The sequence below is a fragment of the Macaca mulatta genome, chromosome 3 (genome assembly GCF_049350105.2).
Source record: "Macaca mulatta isolate MMU2019108-1 chromosome 3, T2T-MMU8v2.0, whole genome shotgun sequence".
Lineage (NCBI taxonomy): Eukaryota > Metazoa > Chordata > Mammalia > Primates > Cercopithecidae > Macaca > Macaca mulatta.
Window position 1 is genome coordinate 5,477,863 of NC_133408.1, and position 27,419 is coordinate 5,505,281.

A 27,419-nucleotide genomic window follows, 5' to 3' on the forward strand; every position below is an offset into this window, starting at 1 on the left:
AGCTATCGGGAACAGATGGCCCAGGACACAGCCCTAGCAACAGACCCAAAGCTCCAGGCATACACAAGTTAACAGACATGGACTCTGTGCCAAGGGGTGTACAAACTAGTGGAGAAACCAGCCTTTGAGCAGATGGGAATAGGTGAAATAGATGGTACAGTGGAGTCACTGAAGCACAGAGGGAGGCAGCCTCGGTCTGACACTTGAAATTGGATTTGCCTGCAAATCGAATAGGAAAAGGCCATCCTAGGAAGTGCCTGTGCCAGGCTACATGGCTAGAGTGGTTGGCAAAGGCAAGGCAAGCAGAAAACAAAGCCACCTTGGCAGCACTGAACAGGCCATGCCCAGCACTGAGGCCGTAGGCATCTGCAAGCCACATGGGAGGATGGGTGGGTATACAGCACCAGAGCAAGTTAACCCGATCAGCATTTGGAAAGATGAGTTTGACTGAAAATGGACTAGACTGGGAAGAGATGGAAGCAAAACTGAGGCAGGAACTTGGTTGCAATGGCTACAGATTGGACAGAGATGCTCCAGGCCAGAAACAGCTGAAGTAAGGCTGGTAAGGACAGGTTTAAGTGGCATTTAAGAGGCAGATTGATAGGACTTAGTGACAGTTGAATGCAGATATTGAGAAATAACCATCAAGTTTCTGGCTTGGGTAGCAAGGCAGACAGCAGCATCTTTAACTAAGTAGGACACGGTCAAGGATGGAAAAAATGATTCAAAGGCAGATAGAATGTCAATAGGAAGTCCAACTGTGAGCTTGCTGTGTGCACAGCTGTGGGTTGTCTGCAGGGTGTCTAATGAGGTGGCTGCATAAACAATGTGCATTTTGTATAAAAGAACATATGTGTCTATGGTGTGAGAGATCCTGTTTGGGGTGCTTCAGTGTATGGATAACACCAATAAAAATGTGTGGAGCTCCTCCTATAGTCCAGGCAAAAGGAAAGAAGTAGAGGGAGATTTGACAGACAGAAGGTGGCCATGTGAACACAGAGGAAGAGATTGGAGTGATACAGCCACAAGCTCAGAAATGCTGGCAACCACCAGAAGCTGAAAGCGGCAAGGAATTTAGACCGAAAGCCAGGCATTGGGCAGGCATAGGCAAACAAGAAACCTGTTGGGGGGATGAGAGGGTCCTGGCTGGCAAATCCAGTATCACCTACACGAGTGGTGTCAACAAAACCTACACCAGGTGCTATGGGAGCACAGAGGAGGGAGCACCAACCCTAGATGCAGCTGAGAAGGTGCCAGTCGGGTGGGGTGGGGAGGTGGTGGAATCCGGGAGGAAGAAGCACCAATCAAGATAAAATTATCCCGTTAAAATAGGGTATTAGTGGTAGGGGCGATAGCTCAGGCAGAGGGGACAACACACTTGAAGCCCAGAAACCCAGAGGCAAGAGACAGAGCAAGACTAGAGGCATGCGTGTCAGAGCGGAGGTGGGGCAGAGATGGTGGAGGCTGGGCCAAGTCCTCAGGCACTTGGGCATTGTGGTTTGAACTCTCACCTAGGCAATGGAGAGTCACTAAACCCTAAGCAAGGGAGTGGCATGATTCCTTTTGCTGTTTAGAAAAATCGTTTTGGCTGCAATGTGAGGGTGGATTATAGGGGGAAACCTGGAGGCTGGGAGAACAGTTAGGAAGCCATTCAGGCGGGGAAGAAGTGGTTACATTCCCAGAGAAACATTCAGGAGGTCGGACAGACAGGACTTGGGGATAGACCCAATACTGGAAATGAGGGAGGAGCCCACTATGGTGCCCACATTCCTGGCTCCAGCAACTGGGCATATGTTCCAGGCATGGATGAGACTGCATAGGGTGTGTGTGCCAAGAAACCCAGTGCAAGCATGGGCAGGGGCAGAAGGGCCAACACAGCGGGCCCAGGAGGAGCAGTCAGCCAAGAGGTGGGAAATCCAGGGAATGAGGCGTAACTGAAGCAATCAGTGCTGAAGCAATTGGAAGCGTGTCACAAATCAAAGAGAGCAACTGAAAGATGCAACGGTTTCTGCCAGATTTGGCAGTTGGGTCAATTCCAGTGAAATGGTGAGGCCGAAAGCCTGATCATACAGCTCAAAGCAGAGACACCAATGCGTATCGTCCTGAGGAAGGCTGAAAAAACAAAAAACAAAACAAAACAAAAAAACAGCTAAGCAAGTGGCTACAAAGGGATCGCTCAAGGGAGGCTGCTTCCAGCATGTGGTAAAGCGAGTACTAGTTTTCTCACCTATGAAACTAGGATAGCAGCACACACTCCCCCAGCCTAATCACAGGGGATCCTAAAACTCAAGGTTCTTTGAAAACTTATAATCACTGTTGCCTTCTACTTTCAGAACAGAGCCACTCTGTGCTTTTCCATCATACAGTTCAAAATATAGACACTCTTTAGGCTGGGCACGGTGGCTCACACCTGTAATCCCTGCACATTGGGAGGCTGAGGCAGGTAGATTGCTTGAGACCAGGAGTTTGAAACCAGCCTGAGCAACATGGTGAAACCCCATCTCTATCAAAAATACAAAAATTAGCTAGGTGTGGTGGATGCATCCATAGTCCCAGCTACTGCGGAGGCTGAGACGGGAGGATGGCTTGAGCCAGGGAGTGGAGGCTGCAGTGAGCTGAGATCATGCCACTGCACTCCAGCCTAGGGGTGACAGAGACTCCGTCTCAAAAAAAAAAAAAAAAATTTTTTTTTAAGTTTTTTAAGGTTGTAGGAGAAAATTTTTAGGTGCAAGATCCTTTATGGAAGACTAACAGTCCTCTTAAAATTAGTCAAACTAATAACAATCGACAACAGAGCTGTTAATTTGGGAACAAGTTTTTAATTTGTATCAATCTAATGCTCTTTCACATACTTCCAAACATTACATAAATTATTTTACCTAGTGCATACAGCTTTCAAAAACTGTATTTGGGAAGTAACACTCTTGACAATTATTAACAGGGGTTTTATATCCCGGAGTTTGAGTGTCTACGGGAGAACCCGTCCCTGCAGGAGGCACTCCTCCTCCACCTGCGACCCGGGCTGGGAGAATACACGAAGGGCTCTGTTGAGCGCTCTCCGCCAGCGAGGCTTTCTTCCCGGTCGGTGTTGACAGTGTGGCATTTCTGTTATCTAATTTCTGGTTTTGACTGAAAGCGAAGTGAGTTTTCTCATCAGTGGACTTGTAACATTTCTGCAAAAAAACTGACCACAGCCCTCCCAGACACCGATGAGCGGGGCACTATGGAAAGTCTCGGGCTGCCTGCCGGCCGCTGTGGACGCCCCGACGGGGGTCAGGGCCGGCCAACAGGAGTCACCCTCGGACCGACCCCCATCTGAGAGGCGAAGGAGCCCGGACGCCCCGGCAGCGGCCGCCGGGTCCCCGCCCAGGGGCCAGGTGGCCAGGTCGCGTCGGGAGAAGAAAATGGAAGCGCTCTGAGCGACTATCGGCCGGCGCCGCCCCCCGCGGCCTTCCCTCGCGGGCAGGGACCGTCTGCCGCCGACCCGAGGACCGCAGGGCCCCGCTCGCCGCCCGCGCCCGTCAGGAAGCCGCGCGTCGCTCCCATCGCTGTCAAGGTAGTCGGCTCGGGGCGTCGCCCACCGTCCACCGGTGCATGGGAGCGCGTCCTCCCCTCCGAGGAACTAAGCGGCCGCGCCACGCATCCCGCCGCGCCGGAAGCGGGGACTAGGGGCGGCCCAGCCGGGCAGGACCGCGGCGGAATGACCTGGGGCGACCCCGCGGCAAGGGCGCCTCCGGCAGGCGGCAAAATTCCCTGAGAATCGGCGCGCTACTCGCCGCGACGGACTCCACCTGGCCGGGGCGCTCGGTCTCCTCGCCGTGGCCACCAGCCGAGCCGCCTCCCCTCAGGGCCGCCGCAGGCTCCCCTCAGGGACCGAGGGCGCGGGCTTGCAGCGCGGAGGCGTCCGTTCGGCGAGCGGCTGCCGACAGGCCCGCCCTCCCCGGCCCCCAGCGCCGCGAGCCCCTCCCGCCCCGCCCTCCGGCGCCCGGCGCCCAATCAGAGTGCCGCGCACGTGACGAGCGCTGCCTGCGATGACCTCATCCCTGGTGTGGGATGACGTCAAATTCAAGATGGATGGAATCACAGCGGCAGCGGCGGCTGCGGCGCGCGCGAGCCGAGTGTGAGCGGAAAGGGGCCCGGCGTCTGCCTCGGGGCTGAAGACCGGTGAGTAACTGTCACGCCCCTCGCTCTAGGAGAACTGCGGGGCCCCCTGGGAGGCTACAGCCTCCCCGCAAAACGCGGCCTTTCCTGACGTAACTCTGAGGTGATTTCTCTCCTCTTTTTTCTCCACCAGCGGGTTGCGGGCTCCGAGCGCTTCTGCGCGTGCGCGGGGCCTGGGCGCTCACCGAGCATGCCCCGGGTTCCCACGTAGCCGATTGTACCCTCACACTGCGCATACTCCCTGCCCGCACTTGGCCTCGCCCTCGCGAATGCGCATGCTCCATTCCCTCGCGGGCTTCACTCGTCACCGTGGCCGAGCTGCCCCGGGGTAGGGGACTCGCTTGGCCCAGGCGCGCGCCCCTCGCGCGGAGCGGTTGAAATGCCTCGTGGAGAAGGGCGCGTTCTCCCGTTCTGGGCAGGGGTTGGGGGCCGGCGGTCCGGGCCGCGAGGTGCGTGCGGAAGCTGGCCGGTGGCCTTGGGGACCCCGCACCTGCCGCGACCCGCCGCTCCCTTCACGGTCCGGGACCCAGCCCCGCCGCCCGGTCCTCGGCGTAGTGGCCGGAGCGTGACCGCTCGGTGCCCGCCGGACGCTCGCTCCCCGCCTCCCCGCCCGGCCCCTCCCGCGGACGCTTGGACCTCGCTGCGCGTTCCTTCCCCTCCAGACCCCCTGCAGACCTTGTCTGGGACTTCTCGGCGGTCCCGCAGAGCACAGCACCCTCCGCTGGCCAGGAGCTCTGCTGCTCGGCCGGCGACCGTCTCCCCGCTGGAGGAGCCCCTTCCCCCGGCCGAGGTCTGCGGCTGTAGGGGCAGGGAGTCAAGACGCAGTCCGTGCCGGCCTTAGAGACCCTGCGGCAGCGCCGCCACATCTCTTCCCGGCTTTTCGGGAACACGCCCAGTAGTCCATCCTCAGAGGCTCCTGCCTTTCCATCCTAGCACACCCCTGGGGGCTCGCACTCTGCCCCCGGTTGCTATGCGCTTCCAGCCACGAGGGCTCTGCGGTTCAGGAGAATTCCGCCAGAGAGCGCGTTCGGAGGCGGGGTGTGTTTAGACAGGTATCCCGGTGGGATTGCCTGAGCAAGAGGAGGGGGAAAGTTAGACTTCACACGGCCTGGGGTTTTTCCTTTCGTGCAAGCACTCGCAGCCCTGGCACCGAGCCTCCGAGGGCACGCGTGTATTACAGCATAGTCCAGCGATTGTTCACATGATGACCCTGAGCGCTCAATTAAGCAGCTTACATTATGGTCCTCATACCTTGTTTAAGAAGACAAGAAAGTGGGTTAATCCATTTTAGAAAGATTTCTCTTGGAAAATTATCTTTTAAAGCTTTCCTCATGTACTTGAAGGTGTAAATCATGATCTCTAAGGACTAGTAGTCATTAAGTTTAAGCACCCCTAAATATCGATGTTGAAAAGAAAGTCGAAATTTGAAGTGCTGGTTTACTTAAAAGTAACTTTTTGTTTATTTTTCCTTTTTAACACTATTGAAAGTATAATGTGCTTCATTCTGTTGAAACAGAAATTGAAGAAGATATAACCCCTGCCCTCTAGTAACTTACACTATTTAGGAGGGAATATTAGATGTGTACACTGGTAAGGAAAAATTGTAAATAACAAAATTGGGGTAATTAAGAAGGTCTCGATGGAAATGAGATAATTAAAGGGACAATTTTTTCTTTTCCTTTTTTTTTTTTTTTTATTTTGACGGAGTTTCACTCTTGTTGCCCCAGGCTGGAGTACAATGGCATGATCTCGGCCCGCTGCTACCTCCGCCTTCTGGGTTCAAGCGATTCTTCTGCCTCAGTCTCCCGAGTAGCTGGGATTACAGGCGCCCACCACCACACCCAGCTAATTTTTTTTTTTTTTCCTAGTAGAGAAAGGGGTTTCACCCTGTTGGCCAGGATGGTCTTGAGATCTCCTGACTTCGTGATCCACACCCCAGTTGGCCTCCCAAAGTGCTAAGATTACAGGCATGAGCCACTGCGCCCAGCAGAAGGGACAATTTTAGTTGTCCCTAAAGCCAATGGAAGTAGAGAGAGCAGATCGTAAGCTATTTAAGAGCTACGTTTGACCAGGTCGCAGTGATAGGCTATAAGGGAAAGAGAAGAGATTTCTGGTTTTGGAAACTTAGGGGCTGGCAACACACCAAAGTAAATCGGGAATATGTGAGGACAAGCAGATGTGGGAGCAGGGACGAGAGGTGTGGAGTTTAAGTACCATGCTGGACCTGAGGATATACTGTGATGGAACTGTTCAGTAGGTACCTGAGAGGGTGGAGCCTCAAGAGTCTAAGCAGAGATACAGATTTGGGAGTCACCGTCCAGTAGTGATTAAAGTCACAAGGTCTGATAGAAAAAGCAAAGAATACTGCCCCGTGTTGGGGCTCAGTAACGGATGCTGGAGAAATAAAGGTGAGCTAGTCCAGGTCTTGAGCCTCAAGTTTGATGATTTCTCTCTTTGCCCAATACCTAGCTTGCTAGGCCTTGTGCTGGGCATCAGGGATACAGGCATGCAAGCAAGGGTTCTTTCTTTAGGGAGCCCCTTGAGGGAGACACATGTAAAAGCAGATCAATTGAAGAAGTTGTGGTGGTATTACAGAGAGATGAAGTATTGTGGTTTAGATGACTGAGCTGCTGGCTAGGGGCAACTACAAAAGCTTTGTAGAGTCGGTGACATTTCACCTGGATCTTTCGATAGAAGTTAACCAAGTAAAGGAGAGGGAAGAGAGATCTTGGGTGGCAGAAGCTGGATATGCAAGTTTGTAGAGTAGATGGTAAGGAGTGTCCAATAAGGGTGGAGAGATGAATTGTAACCAAAGTATGAAAAGTCTTGTATGCCAGTCTATAGTTTGGATTTTCTTTAGAAATAGAAAAATCAGTACAGTACTCCAAAGCAGGGCAGTGATGTAATGTGCTTTACTTCAGCAAAACAACTAACAGCCATAATTTTCACTCCTGCATTTAATTGGAGTGAAGAATATAGAAAAATCAAATCTTTATTGTTGTGGAAGATAACGTGTTGAGCATTGATAAGAATGCCAAAAGATATTAAATAGATTATCAGTCTTTAAATAGCTTTCAGTCCTCTTGGGGAGACACAAATGACTAACAATAAAGGCAGTGAATAAACATGTAAATGGTGCTGAAGTTGAAAGGAGGTATTTGCCCATTATAAACTGAAGTAGTCAAGGAAGGTATGTTAGTTTGCCTGGGCTGCTATAACAAAGTACTGCAGACAGGATGACTTACCAGATTTATTTTCTCACAGTTCTGGAAGCTAGAAGTCCAAGATCAAGGTGTCAGCAGGGTTGGCTGCTTCTGAGGCTTCTCTTTGGCTTATAGGTTACATCTTCTTGTCCCTACTTCGTCCTTCCTCTGTTCATGTCTTTGTGCTAATCTTCCTTATCTGTAAGAACACCAGTTACATCAGTTTAGGGGTCACCCTAAAGCCCTCATTTTAACTTAATTACGTCTTAGAGACCATGTCTCCAAGTACAGTTACATTCTCCAGGTGCTGGAGGGTAAGTCTTTATCATATAAATTTGGGGGGGAAGAGTGGGGACACAATTCAACCCATATTGGAGGATTTTATGGAGGAGCTGGGACTTGACCTGAGCTTTGAAAGGTGATTCATGTTCTGAGTAGTGTGCTGAGGGGGGGTTTAGGTGAGTTCTAGGACTTTCCAGATTGGGGAATGGAAGAAGTCAGATGTGCAGGTTAGGTCTCAGAGACAGAGTATCTGGAGCAGGAAGGTATCACTAGGGAATAACTAAGGGAAAGAAAAAAAAATTTTTTTTTTTTTTTGAGATGGAATTTCACTCAGGCTCAGCCGTCACCCAGTGGTGACTGGAGTGCAGTGGCACGATCCTGGCTCACTGCATCCTTCACCTCCCAGGTTCAAGCGATTCTCCTGCCTCAGCCTCTCTAGTAGCTGGGATTACAGGCACCCGTCACCACACCCAGCTAATTTTCATATTTTTGGTAGAGACGGGGTTTTACCATGTTGGCCAGGCTGGTCTCAAACTCTTGATCTCAGGTGATCCACCCACCTTGGCTTCCCAAAGTGCTAGGATTACAGGCATGAGTCACTGCGCCCGGCTCAGAAAATTTTAGAAGTCATTTGAAACCACATTTTATAGAGCCCTGTAGTCATTGTTTTAAATATTTTAGCCTAATGGAGAACAATTGTTTTTATTATTTTATTTTTAAACAGGATCAAAGCTGGTTCTCTTCATTCAGATCTTAGATCTCAGCTGAAATATTCCATCAAGGTATTTTCTGACCATCCTCTCGAGGCACTGCATCCAGCAATAGCACCTTGTTTATTTCTACCATAACACTTAGCAGAATCTGAGGTTATCTTTTTTATTTGTTTCCTTATTTAGCATCTGATTTGTCTCACTAGAAAGTGGGGATCTTGTCTGTTTGGTGCACCCCTATATTTCAGATAAATCTAACCATGCCTTGTACAGAATTGGAATTCAGTAAATAAATTGAATTAATAATAGGAGTATTTAATGTGTATGTTGGGTGAACGATCAAAGCTTTGTTCTAAGAAGCTCAGGCTAGCAGCTGTATTAGGATGGGTTTGGAAGGCATGACAGGAACAGTGAATACCACGTGGAAATGTATTAGGGTTCTTTAATAACAAGAACAGAAAATGGCTGGCTTGAATGGAAAAAGTAGTTTATTGTAAAGATACAGGACTTAAGAGCTAAAAAACTGGGCCAGGAAGAAGGACAAAAACCAAGCTAACTCCAGGAATCTATGTAGCAGGCACTAGCAAGGTTGCATTTTCAGGCCTCCGCTGAGATAAATCAGCTTCATTTATTTATTGCCTTTGTCATTCTTCTCAGGATTCATATTCCAAGGACAAAGTTTCTGATTGATTTGGCTTTGGTTGTATGGTTAGCCCAGAGCTAGGGGAGAGGAGCACATCAGGCTGTGTAGCACATCAGGCTGTAGCACACAGTGGGACAAGAGCAGTTCTTCTATAGCAAAATCATGGGGCTGTTAACGGGATGGAATGGCTGTGTAGTGGCTGGAAGAAAACAGCCAAGGCTGTGACCAGAGTCTGCTAAGGTGCAAAGGAGCTTGAACTATGTTAGAGTAGGATCATTCTGCTGAATGTGGCAGAGAACAAACCATCAAACCAAAATCAAACCCCCTTGGTAGAGACTGAAAGTGTGGTGAAATGGAATACAAGATAATAACATAACTCTTCTTGAAGGATTGGATAAGCTAGTCTAGGTTTGAAATCTGAGGATATTTGCATTGTCACCAAGTGAGTGATGATAAGACTGAAACTCAGAGGCAGCTTCCTATCACCATCGAATAGTAAAATCCATTGGTAGGTGTTATGGCTAAATCCTGAGGTTAGGGTTTGGGGATAAGCAGTCTGTGTGTGTGTTTATATTCCAGAGTCAAATGTAGATGCTTTGTTTTTTTAACTAGGTGTTTGCCCTGTGTTACGTGCATTCCCTCTCTTTTCTAGTATCATGGTTAGGACTATAGAAGCAATCCCCAATATCCAAAGGACCCATGTTCCCAGAGTTGAATTCTAGGTTGATGCTGGATGTAAAGAGACATTTTCCCTGTAGAACTGGTAGTAGCAGTTTTGTGGCTAGTCTGGGAGCCAACTTAATTTATAATGTACCTTTAGCTACGACACTAGTCCAAGTAGTAGGTGAGACTATTTTGATCCCTTTCCATCTCTCTCTCTCAACCCCTCACTCACCCCCTGGTACCCTTCTGAGTGCCAGCTCATGCTTTGCTGTCTTCTGCTTCTATCACTAGAATGCTCTATATTCAAAATTGCCTACCTTCCCCCTCCCTCAAAAATCTTTTCCATACAACTGATTTAACACTCTATAGAGGAAAGTATTTGCATTGAATTAATTTATGTTAAGATATGAGGCTGGGCGTGGTGGCTCACACCTGTAATCCCAGCACTGTGGGAGACCGAGATGGGCGGATCACCTGGGGTCAGGAGTTTGAGACCAGCCTGACCAACATAGTGAAACCCTGTCTCTACTAAAAATACAAAAATTAGCCAGGCCTGGTGGCTGGGGTCCCAGCTACTCAGGAGGCTGAGACAGGAGAATTGCTTGAACCCAGGAGGCAGAGGTTGCAGTGAGCCAAGATCGTGCCACTGCACTCCAGCCTGGGTAACAGAGTGAGACTCCATCTCAAAAAAAAAAAAAAAAAAGAAGATGTGAGATATGAGTCCCCCACCCCCTTAGCATTTATTACCTGAGGAATTTGAAGTGATGGTATGAAATAATCTTCTGGAATCCAGTTCTGAAGGGTTTTGTAGCCATTCCAGGGAATTGGAAGTTGAGGCCAAGGCAAGCCCTTGCAAGGTTTTAAGCGCCAGCAAGGCCGATGAGCATTTCTGAAAAGTGTCTATGGTAGAAATGTAAAGAATGGAACCTTTAGTATTATAGGTTGACTATTCCTTTCTGAAATGCTTCGGACCAGAGGTGTTTCAGATTTCAGATTGATTGGGATTTTGAAGTATTCGCATTATACCCGGTGATTCAGTATCCCTAATCCAAAAATCCAAAATGCTCTAATGAGCCTTTCCTTTGTGCATCATGTCATTGCTCAGAAAGTAGTTTTGGGTTTTTGGACTAGAGATATTCAGCTTGTATTATAATTGTCAAAGGAGTGATGAGTCCCAAGCCTTCCTTAGGACTATTCACTCATAGTTAATAGTGAGTAGTTCCCACTATTCACTCATCCACCATCCTACCCCCTGGCCAAAGTAATTGCTTCCTGGAAACGGTATCCCCATAGCATTCTTCACATCCTTCATTAATTGTTGTCTGTCCTACCATGGAAATGTGAACTACAGGAGAACAAGAAGCAGGCCAGTTACTCATCTTCCCATCACCAGCACCTGTTGTGATACATGGTGGGTAGCAGGCCCACACAAGCATCTGTGAGGGGAAGAGGAGAAGGAAGGAACATGTGCATGTGCCACATGGGAAGTGCTGAACGTACTGGGGCTTTCGAACATGTTGCCTCTTCTATCTTTCATAAAAATCCTATGTGGTGGGTAGTGTTAGCCATGTTTAACAGGTAAGGAAACTAGTCAGAAAGATTGAGTCATCTTTAGAAGGTTACATGCCTACTAGGTGGCAGAGCCAGGATTTGAGACAAATAGACTGATTTGAAAGGCTTTTCCATGGAACTGTAAGGTCCTCCGTGAATTGTTAACCATAAAGATTCTCTCATTTTGAAATTTCAGAAGACATGAAGTAGAAACAATCCAGGCAGGCTTTGGGAACCTATTTGTGTGCGAGGATCAAATTGGTAAGCAAGCTGGCCCTGTTTCAGAAACTGGTTTTCCTGGGGGGTTTTCCTTTTAGCTTTTTCTGTTGCTCATAAATAGACCTTTTCTTCCAAATTTCACCCACTTGTCTTTTAAGAGCTCCAAGGTTTTTCCGCCATGACTGAAGTGGCAGAACTTCTGCCGTGATGAGTCAGGTGGAGATGAGCCGTGGAAAGGAGGGGCGTAGATGATGGTGGCAGCAGTGCATGTTTATATGTAAGATGCACTGCTTCTGTAAGTCGGAGGCCCTGATTACTCATAATGAAAACCTGCATGGAAATTTGGAGTGATGTGCCAGCAAACTTACCGGTCTAGATCTGAAAAATACACTGAGGAGAAAGTACACCCAGCAACAAAGTTCGCCTTATCTGACAGCACAAGAGCAGAGAAATCAAAAGTTTTTGAGGATTCGGTCTACACAGCCACCAGCCACAAACAGTCTTGCTGGATTATCTCGTGATTGTCAGCAGTTGTGATTTTCCCCCTTTTACTTACATTCTTGATGGAGCATTTTGTATTTTTAGGTAATTGTTAAACTCAAATATACTGTCATTAAAACACAAAAATTCAGTATGTTGTCTGTTTGCAGCCAGAGTAGGAAAGGGTACATTGTTTTCAAAGCTTAATTGAATTAAAATGTAAAAAAAGCAAGGGCCTTAATATAAAGGTGAGGGATCTGCATCTCGTTCTAGACATCTAGAGTCTCCAGATCCTGGGGTACTGGGGAGAATGGACAATGTTGCTTTCCTGTGCAAGATCCTCAGATAACATATTTTAGCCCCCAAGGCACTAATGCCTCCCTCTTCCTCCAGCCTCATGGGCGTTTCCTCCCCCATGTGTACCTTTACCTTTCACCAGACAAAGCCACCTGTGGTTCCCTTGGATTCCTCCTGCTCTGTCTTGCCTCTGTGGTGGTGCGTGTACTGCAGCCCAGCCAGCTGATATGAATCCTGCCCTGCTACTTATTATCTGTCTGACATTGAGCATGTTACTTAACCTTCTGTGCCTCAGTTTTCTCATCTGTAGAATGGAGATAATAATAGTACCTAATTCCTAGGGTTGATGTCAATATTGGGTTGATACATAAAAAGTGTTTACTTTTGTGTATGTGGCAGAATAAGCACCCAAATTATAGCTGTTATTAAGTACCTAATTACTGTTCTTCTGAATGGAATGAAAAATAAATACTTATCCCTTGAAATGCCCTTCATCCTTCCTGCCTATCTCTTCCCGGCATTCCCTATAAAACTTTCTTCGTATAACGCCCTTCCTGGTCTCCATCTCACCTGGCTCTGATGCCTGTCATCCATACTGCATCTCTACCTCTACAAACATCCTATCTGCTGCTTAGCATACTGGACTAGGCTGATGAATTGACCTGTCCTCTTCCTGCGCAAGACCTTAAGCTCCATAAGGCAGGGCCGTACTTGTTAAATTGGTATCTTCCATGTCTAGAAGGGTTCTAGCACACCCTAGACAGATGCTTGCCATAAGTCTATAACTGTCTGGATAACCTTAGGCAAATGACTTGACCTCTCAATGCCTCAGTTTTCTCATTTGTAAAAAGGATTGATGACACTCTAGTTCAGAGGATGATACGAGAATTGGAAGAGGAAACTAGAGGCAGTGTCATGTAGGGGTTAAGAGCTTAGCCTCTGGAGCCAAGCCAGCTGATGCGAATCCTGCTCTGCTACTTATTATCTCTATGACGTTGAGCATGTTACTTGACCTTCTGTGCCTTAGTTTTTCTCATTGTAAAATGGGGATAATAGTACCTACCTCCTGTGGTTGATGTAAATATGGAGTTAGTACATAAAAAGTGTTTACTTTTGTGTATGTGACAGAATAAACACCAAATTTTAGTTGTTATTAAGTACCTAGTTACTGTTCTACTGAATGGAATGGAAAGTAAATACTCTGTAAAGTTGTCCTGCAGTTGTGTATCAGGAATTTGGACATCCCAAGGCACTTTTCAGGCTGGTGTGATGGCTCTAAATGGAGGTTATAGGAAAGTTAAGTTTTAAGTCCCCAATAATTTTCAGGGACAGTGAGTATTTCTCTTACAACTTAACTCTGAGTGACTTTATTATTGTCCCCTAGTTCATAGATGTTTTCATTCAAAGAAGATAGAAGTCTGTGATCCAAGAAATTTGAAGCAGTGACTTAGAGCAGAAATAGGGATCATGATACTTTGAATAATGCATAAAGAAGGAAACCTTTCTAAACAAAGAACAGGGACACAAATACTGCTTTTTTGGCAACAGGATGCATACGGTCTGTGGAATATCATTTGCTTCAGGTCCAGGGATGTAGAAAACTCCCCTTGGTTTAGTCTTCACACTAAAGAGCCAGGACAGGCCCTTGGAAGGGAGGTTTGAAGTGGTTAGCCTTTACCTGTGCTTCAAGTTCTGTTTGTGTCTTAGTTTGGATACCCCCAAAAGTAGACCCTAAGATAAAGATTCAGATTTAGATGTTTATTTGGGAAGTGATCCCAGGAAGCACAAGAAAGGAAGTAGGGACAGTAAGGCAGAGATGGAGGCTCATAAAGGGTACACTGATGAACAGGTTTGCTGCTCACATGTAGGATATCAAAACTGAATTCTTAAAAAAAATCAGAACTCCTGTTTTTTCTGTCAAACCTCGTCTCTCCTAAGGATGCCCTTCCAGTTATTTTGGCAGAATGCTTAACTCCACACCTTCTGTTTTCTCCTGCAGTCTGTCCACTAGAAATCCTAATGACTCTGCCTTTACCTCCATTACTACCACCCTAGTCCCAGCCACTATCCTCTCTCATCTGAGTCATTACAGTGGACTGCAAGCCGGCCCGCAGCTTCCATCCTAACCTACCCTCTGTTGTCTACTCTCAACAACAGAGCCAGAGCAATCCTTTGGAAGCATAATTCAGGTCTTTGTCATTCCTCTGCTCAGAATCTTCAGTGGCTGTCCATTTCATCCATAGTAAGAAAGAAAGTTCTTCTGGAGGTCTCCCAGCCCTTGACAGTCTTTCTTCTTCTTGCCTCTCAGATGTCATCTTGCATGGTTCCCAGCACACACTGCTCCAGCCCTTCTGTTGCCTTAGCTTCTCCTTTTGTTGTGATGTTCTTCCTCCATTTATCTCCATGGCTCATCCCTCGCCTCCTTCATACCTTCTCTGATCCCATTTTGATGAGTAAATGACATGAGAAGTTCCTGGTACATTTTATAGTGTAGGTTCCTGTATAGTTAGGTGCTATATAAATGGTAGCAACTATTATCTTATTTAATTCCCACAATAGCATTATGTGGTAGCTGCATTATCCTTATTTTATAGCAAGGTAAACTGAGGCTCAAAGAGGTTGGTTAGCCTAGAACACTGGCTCTCAAAATATTTTGACTGACCCACAGGAAGGAATACATTTTATATCTCAATCCAGTCCGTGCTTGCTTATGTGAATATGTACATATATATAATAGAAACAAAAGTTTCTCAAGCTCGTAATTAACCTTAAGACATTTGATGCATTCTGATATTTTCTGCTCTGTCCTAGTCATTTATTTTTTAAATGCTAATTTTAAACCACCAAATTGAGTTTAAGAACCCCTTTTGACAGAGACTATCCAAGCCTTTAATTCTGTATCGTTAATTCTGTGTTACAGCTTTTCCCTGTGGCAACATCTGAACTAGCTTTGTCAAAAATTATTAGTGCTAAAAACTCCTCAGTACCCAGCTGAGTAATACATGTCACATTATAAGCTTATGTCTTTTTCTGCTGACCTCTGTAAAATATGATAAGGGTTTCTTTATACAGATAGATGTAAAGAACGTCTGGTAGGAATAAGGAAAATTTGAATGACTAACAGAAGAAAGAGGAAGGGAAATTATCTCTATCAAGTAGTCACAAATAGAATAATTTTTAAAAAATAGAGGAATTAAAATTTACCATTTACTTTGAAAGGATGGTAGGCGGGAATGGATAGAAACTTGGTACAGTCTGACCAAAGCAGTTGTTTGTGGACAGGCTAAAGGCATCATCTCTAGAAGCAAAGTCCTGTGTTGCAGTCAGTTAAATTGAGTCGCATCTTATCAGGGAGTCAGAAGGAATTGTATACTGCATGTGGCCACTCCCAGGTTGACAGCCTAGGAGACTCTGGGCTCTTCTGAAGAGCCTGGTGGCTGGGGTAACCAGCAAAGGCCAAAAGAGAACGTACAAATGTGCTGGGGTCAAGTTTGGTTCATCTACAGTTTGCCCTCTAGAGAAAGATAAAACCGTCACAAATATTCTTAGTTACTTGGGATACATTTAATCTTAGAAATAAATGTCTTAACAATATTTGAAAGAAAATACGGCATTATAAAATGAAAGGGATGAGCCAGGTGCATTGGCTCACGCCTGTAATCCCAGCACTTTGGGAGGCTGAGGCAGGCAGATCACGTGAGGTCAGGAGTTCGGGACCAGTCTAACCAATATGGTGAAACCCCATCTATACTAAAAATACAAAAGTTAGCTGGGCGTTGTGGGGCACGCCTGTAATCCCAGCTACTCAGGAGGCTGAGGCAGGAGAATCACTGGAACCCAGGAGGCAGAGGTTACAGTGAGCCAAGATTGAGCCATTGCACTCCAGCCTGGGCAACAGAGCGATACCCCGTCTAAAAGAAAAAATGAAAAGGATGAGGTGTTAGAGGAACAGAAGCCTAAATAAAGGGTTAGATACACAGAGTCAAGCATTGTCTCCGCATGAAATGGCTTTGTCTGCATCGAGAATATGGTGGGGTTAATCTGCCCTATTTCTTTGATACCAAATAGATGCCTATTAATCCTGCAATTTCTGCAAGTTAATTTGTTGAGTTTTCTTTAGATGAACTCTTTGCAACAACCCTGCAAGAGGAGGGCACAGTTGTCATTCCCATCTCACGTGAGGGACCTGCCACACCGAGAGGCTAACAGAAACACCCAAGGACAATCAGCCAGCCTGCAAGGAGCTGGCATCTCAACCCAAGTGTCTGGCACCAGAGCTTGCACTCTACCACTTGGCCTCCTCTTTTCATGTTTAGATTTGAAGAGCATTTCAGTGAAATCTCAGTTTAAACTCTTTAATTAAATTTAGAACTGGGCTAAAGTTTCCTTTGTGCTATTGTTGAAAATGTGATTTGGTAAGAAAATAGTATTCATGAGATTGCAAGGCAAATAGCATTAAGAAAGAAAACAAACTTCTTTTATTCTTTAACACTTACAATCTTTTTTTTTTTTTTTTTTTTTTTTTTTTTTTTTTGAGACAGCGTCCTGCTCTGTCACCCAGGCTGGAGTGCAGTGGCACAGTCTTGGCTCACTACAACCTCCACCTCCCAGGCTTAAGTGATTCTCATGCTTCAGTCTCCTGAGTAGCTGGGATTACAGGTGCATGCCTCCATCCCTGGCTAATTTTTGTATTTTCAGTAGAGATGGGGTTTCACCATGTTGGCCGGGCTTGTCTCGAACTCCTGACCTCAAGTGACCTGCCTGCTTTGGCCTCCCAAAGTGCTGGGATTACAAGTGTGAGCCACCATGCCCGGCATAAACACTTTCGTTAGTAATTAGCAAATAATTTTTCTCTTTCCAAATTCTTATCTATTTTTAAAGGTCTCTTGGCCAAGCTCAGTGGCTCATGCCTATAATCCCAACACTTGGGGAGGCTGAAGCGGGAGGATCTCTTGAGCCCACAAGTTGGAGACCAGCCTGAGCAACATAGTGAGGCCCCATTTCTAAATAAAAAAAATTACCCGGGTGTAATTAGTCCATTTTCATAATGCTAATAAAGACATACCTGAGGCTGGGTAACTAACAAAAAGAGGTTCAGTGAACTCACAGTTCCACGTGACTGGGGAAACCGTGTAATTATGGCAGAAGGCGAGTGCCGGGCACATCTCACATGGTGGCAGGGAAGAGAGAACTTGTGCAGGGGAACTCCTCTTTATAAAACCATCAGCTCTCCTGAGATTTATGCATTATCTCAAGAACAGCATAAGAAAGACCTGCCCCCATGATTCAGTTGCTTCCCACTGGGTCCCTCCCAGATGTGAGGAACTGTGGGAGCTACAGTTCAAAATGAGATTTTACTGGGGACACAGCCAAAATATATCATTCCATCCTGGCCCCTCCTGAATCTCACATCTTCACATTTCAAAACCAATCATGCATTCCCAACAGTCCCCCAAAGTCTTAACTAATTTCAGCATTAACTCAAAAGTCCACAGACCAAAGTCTCATCTGAGACAAAGCAAGTCCCTTCCACCTATGAGCCTGCAAAGTCAAAAACAAGTTAGTTACTTCCCAGATACAGTGGGGGTACAGGAATTGGGTAACTACAGCCATTCCAAATGGGAGAAATTGGCCAAAACAAAGAGGCTTACAGGCCCCATGCAAGGCCAAAATCCAGCAGGGCAGTCAAATTTCAAAGCCCCAAAATTATCTTGGACTCTGTCTCACATCCAGGTCAAGCTGATGTAAGAGGTGAGCTCCCATGGTCTTGGGCCGCTCCGCCCCTGTGACTTTGCAGGGTATATCCCCCGCTCCTGGCTGCTTTTATGGGCTGGCATTGAGTGTCGATGGGTTTTGCAGGCACACAGTGCTAGCTGTCAGTGTATCTACCATTCTGGGTTCTGGAGGATGGTGGCCCTCTTCTCACAGCTCCACTAGGCAGTGCCCCAGTGGGGACTCTATATGGGGGCTTCAACCCCATATTTCCCTTCTGCATTGCCCTAGCAGAAGTTGCTCCATGAGGGCCCTGTCCCTCATGGAAGGGACACAGCCCTGCAGCAAACTTCTTCCTGGACATACAGGTGTCCACATGGAAACTGTCAATGCTTGGAGCTTGCACCATCTGAAGCCATGGCCCAAGCTGTACCTTGGCCCCTTTCAGCCACGGCTAGAGCACCTGGGACACAGGGCACCAAGTTCCTAGGCTGCACACAGAAAGGGGTCCCTGGGCCTGGCCCACGAAACCATTTTTTCCTCCTAGACCTCTGGGCCTGTGATGGGAGGGGCTGCTGCAAAGGTCTCTGGCATGTCCTAGAAACATTTTCCCCATTGTCTTGGTGATTAACATTCGGCTCCTCGTTACTTAGGCAAATTCCTGCAGCCAGTTTGAATTTCTCCTCAGAAAATGGGATTTTCTTTTCTTTTTACTGTTAGGCGGCAACTTCTCCAAACTTTTATTCTCTACTTCCCTATAAAACTGAATGCCTCTAACAGCACCTGAGTCACCTCTTGAATGCTTTGCTGCTTAGAAATTCCTTCTGCCAGATACCCTGAATAATCTCTCTCAAGTTAAAAGTTCCATAGATCTCTAGGGCAGGGGCAAAATGCCACCAGTCTCTTTGCTAAAACATAACAAGAGTCACCTTAGCTTCAGTTCCCCACAAATTCCTCATCTCCATCTGAGACCACCTCAGCCTGGATTTCATTGTCCATATCATTATCAGCATTATGGTCAAAGCCATTCAGCAAGTCTCTAGGGAGTTCCAGACTTGCCCTCATTTTCCTGTCTTCTTCTGAGTCCTGAACTGCTCCAGCCTCTGCCTGTTACCCAGTTCCAAAGTTGCTTCCACATTTTTGGGTATCTTTTCAGCAGTGCCCCAGTCTATTGGTATCAATTTACTGTATTAGTACATTTTCACACTTCTAATGAAGACATACCCAAGACTGGTAACTTACAAGAAAAAGAGGTTCAGTGGACTCACAGTTCCACGTGGTTGGGGAGGCCTTATAATGATGGTGGAAGGCAAGGAGGAGCAAGTCACATCTCACATGGCAGCAGGGAAGAGAGAACTTGTGCTATCATGAGAAGAGCACGAGAAAGAGAAAAGAAAGAAACCATGATTCAGTTACCTCCCACTGGGTCCCTCCCACGACATGTGGGAATTGTGGGAGTTACAATTCAAAAGGAGATTTGGGTGGGGACACCACCAAACCGTATCACCTGGCGAGGTGGCATATGCTTGTGGTCCCAGCTACTCAGGAGGCTGAGTGGGAGGATTGCTTGAGCCCAGGAGGTTGAGGCTGCAGTGAGCCATCATGGTGCCACTGCACTCCAGCCTGGGTGACAGAGAGATACCCTATCTCAAAATAAAAAATAAGGGTCTCACAAGACCTGCTTTGCAACCAATTGTTAACAGTTCACATTATGTTTAAGTATATGTAGTAATAAAGCTGATTTTCTGTCAAAATTATAGACTTCAGGGGTTTTGATAATTCATACTTGTTTTCTGAATTGATAAGGAATAGTGCCAAGCATCAAATGGATAAGGACCCTAAATAATAAACCTTTATTTTCAAATATTGCTTCCATATCCACCTGCCAAGTTCTGGCAGCCTTTTTGATGGTATACAAATGCCTATGTTATAGTTCCTGCAATTCTTCTGTTTTAATGAGGACCTACTTAAACCACGAGACTTATTTCACATTTTCACCATTATTTAAATAAGATTGTTCATTCATAAAGCTTCTGTCAGCCTACGGTCTGCTAAATATTGGTACCTTTGCAAAGACAGCTGATGTTCCCTGCTCTTGAGGAGCCCTTCATTCCAAGGGAACTTTTCACTGCAATATCTGTAGTAATTTTACATTTTGTCTTTTAGATAAACTCAAGCCATGGAGGGATTACTGCATTACATCAACCCCGCACACGCCATTTCTCTCCTAAGTGCCCTGAATGAGGAGCGTCTCAAAGGACAGCTGTGCGATGTGCTGCTGATTGTTGGAGACCAAAAGTTCCGAGCTCATAAAAACGTCTTGGCTGCCAGCAGCGAATACTTTCAGAGTTTATTCACAAATAAGGAAAATGAGTCACAAGCTGTATTTCAGCTTGACTTCTGTGAGCCAGATGCTTTTGATAATGTTTTAAACTACATTTATTCTTCCTCTCTATTTGTTGAGAAGAGCAGCCTTGCTGCTGTGCAAGAACTTGGCTATAGTCTTGGGATTTCCTTTCTGACAAACATCGTTTCTAAAACACCTCAAGCCCCCTTTCCAGCGTGTCCTAATAGAAAAAAAGTGTTTGTAGAAGATGATGAAAACAGTTATCAAAAGAGAAGTGTCATTGTTTGTCAAAGTAGAAACGAAGCACAAGGAAAAACTGTTAGTCAAAATCAACCTGATGTAAGCCATACTTCCCGGCCCTCTCCTAGCATTGCAGTCAAGGCTAATACCAATAAGCCACATGTCCCAAAACCAATTGAACCGCCTCATAGTTTGTCATTAACTGAAAAGAGTTGGCCGAAAGATAGTTCTGTGGGATATGCAAAGTCTCTTGAGCATTCTGGATCTTTGGATGATCCTAATAGAATCAGTTTGGTGAAAAGAAATGCAGTATTGCCTTCAAAGCCTCTGCAAGACAGAGAAGCTATGGATGATAAACCAGGTGTGAGTGGTCAGCTTCCAAAAGGAAAAGCTCTAGAGCTGGCTTTGAAGAGACCACGGCCACCTGTTTTGTCTCTTTGTAGCTCATCAGAGACTCCCTATGTATTAAAAGAAACTAACAAAGGAAATGGTCAAGGTGAAGATAGAAACTTGTTGTATTATTCAAAGTTAGGCTTAGTGATCCCATCCAGTGGATCTGGTTCTGGAAACCAAAGCATTGACAGGAGTGGCCCACTTGTTAAGAGTCTCCTCAGACGGTCTTTGTCGATGGATAGCCAGGTTCCTGTCTATTCACCTTCCATAGATTTGAAATCTTCCCAGGGATCATCTTCGGTGTCCAGTGATGCACCAGGGAATGTGTTGTGTGCTTTATCTCAAAAGTCATCTTTAAAAGATTGTAGTGAAAAAACAGCCCTAGATGACAGGCCTCAAGTGCTACAACCGCATCGCCTCAGGTCCTTTAGTGCTTCTCAGTCAACAGACAGAGAGGGAGCCTCCCCTGTGACTGAGGTGCGCATAAAGACCGAGCCCAGCAGCCCGCTGTCGGACCCCTCGGACATCATCCGCGTCACTGTGGGAGATGCGGCAGCAACAGCAGCTGCCTCATCTTCATCGGTCACAAGAGACCTGTCTCTGAAAACAGAAGATGACCAAAAAGACATGAGCAGACTCCCAGCAAAAAGGAGGTTCCAAGCGGACCGAAGGTTGCCGTTTAAGAAGTTAAAGGTGAATGAGCATGGGTCTCCTGTGTCAGAAGATAATTTTGAGGAAGGCTCAAGCCCTACTATCCTTGATGCAGATTTTCCAGATTCTGATTTGAATAAAGACGAATTTGGTGAGTTGGAGGGGACGAGACCAAACAAAAAATTTAAATGCAAACATTGCCTTAAGATCTTTAGATCAACAGCAGGTCTTCACCGTCATGTTAACATGTACCATAACCCAGAAAAGCCCTACGCTTGTGACATCTGTCACAAGAGGTTTCACACCAACTTCAAAGTGTGGACACACTGTCAGACCCAACATGGCATAGTGAAGAACCCATCACCAGCCTCTAGTTCACATGCTGTTTTGGATGAAAAATTCCAAAGAAAGCTGATTGACATAGTGAGAGAGAGAGAAATTAAGAAGGCCCTGATCATTAAGTTAAGGCGCGGCAAGCCTGGTTTTCAGGGACAGAGTAGCTCCCAAGCGCAGCAAGTCATCAAGAGGAACTTGAGATCTCGAGCCAAAGGAGCTTACATTTGTACTTACTGCGGAAAAGCATACCGCTTTCTCTCTCAATTTAAGCAGCACATAAAAATGCATCCAGGAGAAAAACCCCTTGGAGTAAATAAAGTTGCTAAACCAAAAGAGCATGCTCCTCTTGCAAGTCCAGTAGAAAACAAGGAGGTTTACCAGTGCCGTCTCTGTAATGCTAAGCTCTCTTCTCTCCTAGAGCAAGGAAGCCACGAGCGGCTGTGCCGGAACGCGGCCGTCTGCCCTTACTGCAGCCTCAGGTTTTTCTCGCCCGAGCTGAAGCAAGAACACGAGAGCAAGTGTGAGTATAAGAAGCTGACCTGCCTCGAGTGCATGCGCACCTTCAAGTCCTCTTTCAGCATCTGGCGGCACCAGGTTGAAGTCCATAATCAGAACAACATGGCACCCACCGAAAACTTTTCTTTGCCCGTTTTGGACCACAATGGTGATGTAACTGGTTCTTCAAGGCCCCAGTCCCACCCTGAGCCCAATAAAGTAAACCACATCGTCACCACAAAAGATGATAACGTGTTCAGTGATTCTTCAGAACAAGTTAACTTCGACTCGGAAGATTCCTCTTGTCTCCCTGAAGATCTTAGTCTTTCCAAGCAACTGAAAATCCAAGTCAAAGAGGAGCCTGTGGAGGAGGCTGAGGAAGAGGCACCCGAGGCCAGCACAGCCCCCAAAGAAGCGGGTCCTAGCAAAGAAGCCAGCCTGTGGCCCTGCGAGAAGTGTGGGAAGATGTTCACAGTGCACAAGCAGCTGGAGCGTCACCAGGAGCTTCTGTGCTCTGTGAAACCATTTATTTGTCACGTGTGCAACAAAGCTTTTCGCACTAATTTTAGACTCTGGAGTCACTTCCAGTCGCACATGTCTCAGGCTTCAGAGGAATCGGCACATAAGGAATCTGAGGTGTGCCCTGTTCCCACAAACTCTCCCTCTCCACCACCTCTGCCACCGCCACCGCCACTGCCCAAGATCCAGCCTCTGGAGCCTGACAGCCCCACAGGCCTGTCCGAAAACCCAACTCCAGCCACAGAAAAACTGTTTGTGCCCCAAGAATCAGACACCCTTTTTTACCATGCCCCACCCCTTTCAGCAATCACATTTAAAAGACAGTTTATGTGTAAACTTTGCCACAGGACATTCAAGACTGCATTTAGTCTTTGGAGTCACGAACAAACACACAATTGAAAGACCAACACTTTTTACCTATGGGAGGCAGTCCCCAGATTTCAACCGGAATTGTGAAATGTGTCATAAGAAACAAAATATTTTTTAAACAAGAATAATAAAGGTTGGAGATTGTTACGCTTGAAATTAAGTTTGAGACAAATTGATAATTACTTAGTAAAGTCCTTAATCAACTTTAGAAATACACCTTTTAAAATATTGTGATTCTGGACCTTACAAGAACAAGATGGTTTGATTTCGTTAATGTTGAAATTGGATTAGTCTTGATTGTGTGCATGGTTCCTCATTCCATGGTGTCAATATAATCATTTAATTGAGGTTTTTGGTTTTTTACTGATTTGTAATTAGTGGAATACTATCAAAGTATTCCTTCTTTTGATTATTTTAGACACTTGAGTTCTAGTTAAATCTTAACCATGTTCTTAAGTCCAAAATATATCAGGAAGAAGTGGAGTAGTTTTCTGTATTGATTTGTATCTTAGACTACTTTAGCAATAAAAGATAAATCTCAACTTTGATAAGTTATCCTGACACTTGATAAAAATAAATATTTGGTATTTTGTGGTCATGTAGAACTTCTTTTTGTATGACAATTGTGAGAAATTTAAATCAGCAATAGTAACACTTAGATCTTTATAAACTAACAAAAACTTGCTTTCAGTCAATATAATAAACGATAAACTCTAAGGAAGACCTGGGAAATGAACGCAATTTATGGAAGTCCCCTACAGTCAGTTTATAAGGGTTTCAGTAGTGATAGACATTGTGATAAAAACTTGTACCATGTTACATGTACACTGCACCACAGTCTAAATTCAGACCAGCATTTGAAGGACTGCAGATGTTTCATTTCCTCTGATTTATGCTGTCACAAATTGAAAATCTGAGTGTAGTTAGGACCAAAAACAAAGCTAACCATATGGCACTAATTTTGATTTTAACATTAGTCTAAAAAATAAGGTCGGGACATATATTTAAATAGATCCCAGATACTCAAGAGTTAGCACAGCTGATCTAAAATTCTAAATTACCATTTACTTCTAGATAATTCAGAGCAGAGGAGAAACATCTCACTGCAGTTTCAACATTCTTTTCAAGAACAATATATACAACATTACATTTTCCTGCCTCTCTTTTGTGACAGTTTCTGTTAGAATTTTTTGGTGGTCTGGTGGTTAAAATCAGCAAGGCCATTCTCTACATCATTGCTTAATATTTCAGAAATAGATATTAAAGTACTATCAGTGGTCCAAAATTAGTTTTCGCTACTTATTTTGGTCTGTGGGTTTTGGGCTTTTCAGAGAATACTATGTATAATTTGTAATTGAAAGCCTTTCAATAGGATATCCGAAGTTCAGTGTGGTGTTTCAAAAGGGAAAATTTTTACTTGTAGGGGTGGGAATTAGATGTATTTAAAAAAATGAAACTATAAAATCCTTTTAAGAAAGTAATACCAATTTAGACTCTAGTTTGTGTTACAAGGTATTCTTTCAAAATTTTTTAAAAAGTCAACTACTATCATTAAGAAATAACTTTAAATTTGTGCTGTAGCAGAAAATAACTCCGTACCCATCAGTCTTATTGCCAACATTCCATCCCACTGGGAGGAAAGAGAATTCTCATTTTTTTATTGAACCAGACATTTTTATAAAATACTGATTGACTTTGTACATTATAGATATTATATATGAAATTTTGCCTTGTATTCTTTCACTTGAAAAAACTCCAAAATTCCACATTTTAGTAGTTACTTCCTATTCTTTCTTAAATTTGATGGAGAAGGGAAAATAAATTGCAGTTATTGATTCTTGCCATCTTTGTTTTCCTAAAGAAATCTATGCATTTTAAGGATAAAACTAAAGCATATGGCTTTACATGAAACATCAGGATGGATTATTGTACATTGAATTCATTCCCCGTATAATGTGGTATTTCTTACTCTGACCATCTTAGTAGCTGTCACTTCAGAAGAAGACAGTTTCCCTGAGTGATCATCACCTACATGGCCATTAGAGTATCTATTGGTGATAATTCCATGATACAGAGTATCTTGGCATTATAAATTCAGTATCCCAGGACTTGAACCTTTATGCTACATTTTTGAAGATTTTTAAAAAATAATATTGTTAATCAGTAAAAAAAAGAAAAAAAATATTTTTGATCTAAACATAGATTCTGCATATCTGTTAGATTTTAAAAATGACTGGTGTTTTGTCTTCACATTTTTGTCTAAGCAAGGAATATAAGATTTCAAATAAAATTTTGAACCAAAAACATTTATAATGCCGTTCTGGTTTTTCTATTACTTTTTATACTGTACTTTAAAAGCATTAGGCTGAAAGAGTTTATTTTGGTGGTCAAAAAAAATATGCTTCCACTCATGTAACTATTTTAAATGTTAAGAAGTAAAATAATGAAAGATATGTTAATTACTTTATTCAGTAAAGTTTTTTAAGAATGTTTATCTCAGCCAGTAGGCAAATACTTGGTGTAAAACAAGTTGGTCTTAAATTGTTGCAACTCATTAGCTAGTGAAGATATTCATGTAAATATCTTTTAGGATTGTAATTAATTTTGAAAATGTAGAAAGCTCTTTATTCCATGTAAGTATGCAGGATGCCTGCTTTTTTATGCAGTTGTGGAAAGAATGTAAAATGTTTTAATATATTCTTTGTTAATCTGAGAACTTGATATTGAATCATTTTCTTTATGTGGGAGAAGGAGGGAGTAACATAAAACGTGTTTTTATCACTCAAAGTAAGCAATGGAGGTAACAAATATTGTGCATTTTAACAGTAATATTTGAAGATTTGTAGAATATTCACCTTTTAAAACTAGTTAGTATGCATTTATAATTTTACCAGAATATACAACTAACAATTCAACAGTGATGTTCTTTACATTTGTGGGGAGATATGTGATGTTCTTGGTATTCTGGTTTGGAATGGAATGTTTATAGCCTTGCCAGTAAAAATATGCCCCAGCACTTAATTAGTGACCGTTTGAATCCATATGTAGTCCCATGGTGCTAATGAGAGTAGCTGCTGTGAAACAGGAATAAAATGTGTCTGTTCACGGAGGTGCAGTGTGGCTGCATCTACAAAGCCAACTTTCTGATCAAGGTGAGGGGGAGATGTGAGAATTAACAGATCTAAAGTTGGCCTTTGTTGCCTCAAATTGGGTTTGTACACACGTGCATGCGTGCGTATATACAACTGTAATCTGGAACTTTAAGAAATAAAATTATTTGAAATTTCTTAGTAAAAAGTAATTAGGTATAATTCCAATAGATTTCTGTATAAATTTTATCTAACTGGATTACAAGTCAGTTTGTCAATTTACGATGTCTCAGTGATGTTTCTGCAATAATTGTGAAATGCATTATTGATTTAAATAATGCTAACACATTTTAAAAGTGTTCTTTAACACTGACTACTAAACTTTAAGTTTTAAAAAATAGGTTTTCATTTATGGCTTTTTGTGGTTTTAGCACTTTAAGAAGTTTGATTTTTGTAATTTTTAATATGCTCTTTCAGTGCATCTCAGCAGGTACTCCAGCTTATGGCATTCCCATGTGACTCGGGGGAAGACAAAGTCGGTGTTTAGATTCTGGAGGAGAAAAAATGAGTTACAATGTCAGGTGTTTTTAAAAATTCCTTTTAGAGACAGTCTTTTGGGAACCAAAGCATTTTACTGTAAATCTTTAAAATAACAGAATTCAGTGCTCTTTCATCATTTGTTAGTGCTGTCCAGATTTTTCACACAGTTATACTCAGTTATTACTAATTTTCAGAACATTAGTCCAAGGCTATTTCAAATTTTCCGTTGAATATATGCTTATGGTTAAAAGAAAAACAAATGAATGGTTTTATAATTCTGTATATTTTGTCATATGCCTTAGCAGAGTAAGTCATTTTTCAGTTTTACTTAGGAATAAGCTTTTTCGAACTGAAAATTCATGGTAAAGTAGGATTTCTATCTAATGTTAATCCATTGCTTATTTGTATTCAGTTCTTTTGTCTGTTTACTTTGCTTAAATGTTGACTAAGAATGATTGGAGTCAATAAATTTGTACTGTATTTTGCTTTGAGTCAGTCTCAATGGTATGCTCTGTACTT

At 44.2% G+C, this 27,419-nt stretch overlaps 2 protein-coding genes across 11 annotated transcripts in view; one reads left to right on the plus strand and one right to left on the minus strand.

The window, feature by feature from the left end:
* Nucleotides 1-5,264, minus strand: part of UMODL1 (uromodulin like 1) — a 135,489-nt gene extending 130,225 nt beyond the window's left edge. For 2 of the 6 annotated variants that reach the window (XM_077995722.1, XM_077995717.1), the window contains exon 1: nt 4,837-5,177. The gene's annotated coding sequence lies outside the window, so the exon portion shown is untranslated. Of the gene's footprint in view, nt 1-4,836 lie in introns of all 6 variants that reach the window. The other 4 variants (XM_077995719.1, XM_077995718.1, XM_077995720.1 and 1 more) reach the window with 4 other exon arrangements.
* On the plus strand, nt 4,056-27,391 carry ZBTB21 (zinc finger and BTB domain containing 21). Of its 5 annotated transcripts, none has more exons than XM_077995723.1 (4): nt 4,056-4,164; nt 11,410-11,474; nt 11,869-12,017; nt 20,088-27,391. In XM_077995723.1, the coding sequence occupies exon 4, from the start codon at nt 20,101-20,103 to the stop codon at nt 23,299-23,301; it is 3,201 nt and encodes a 1,066-aa protein (XP_077851849.1). In that variant the 5' UTR covers nt 4,056-4,164; nt 11,410-11,474; nt 11,869-12,017; nt 20,088-20,100; the 3' UTR covers nt 23,302-27,391. The 5 variants fall into 5 exon arrangements, with proteins under 5 accessions (XP_077851849.1, XP_077851851.1, XP_077851850.1 ...); XM_077995725.1 differs by lacking the exon at nt 11,869-12,017 and having other exon boundaries at nt 20,088-21,703; nt 22,307-27,391; XM_077995724.1 differs by lacking the exon at nt 11,869-12,017.
* Nucleotides 27,392-27,419: the final 28 nt, after the last annotated feature.

Coding starts and splice junctions, on each gene's coding strand:
- ZBTB21 (XM_077995723.1), top strand. CDS start 20,101: ATGGAGGGATTACTGCATTACATCAACCCCGCACACGCCATTTCTCTC.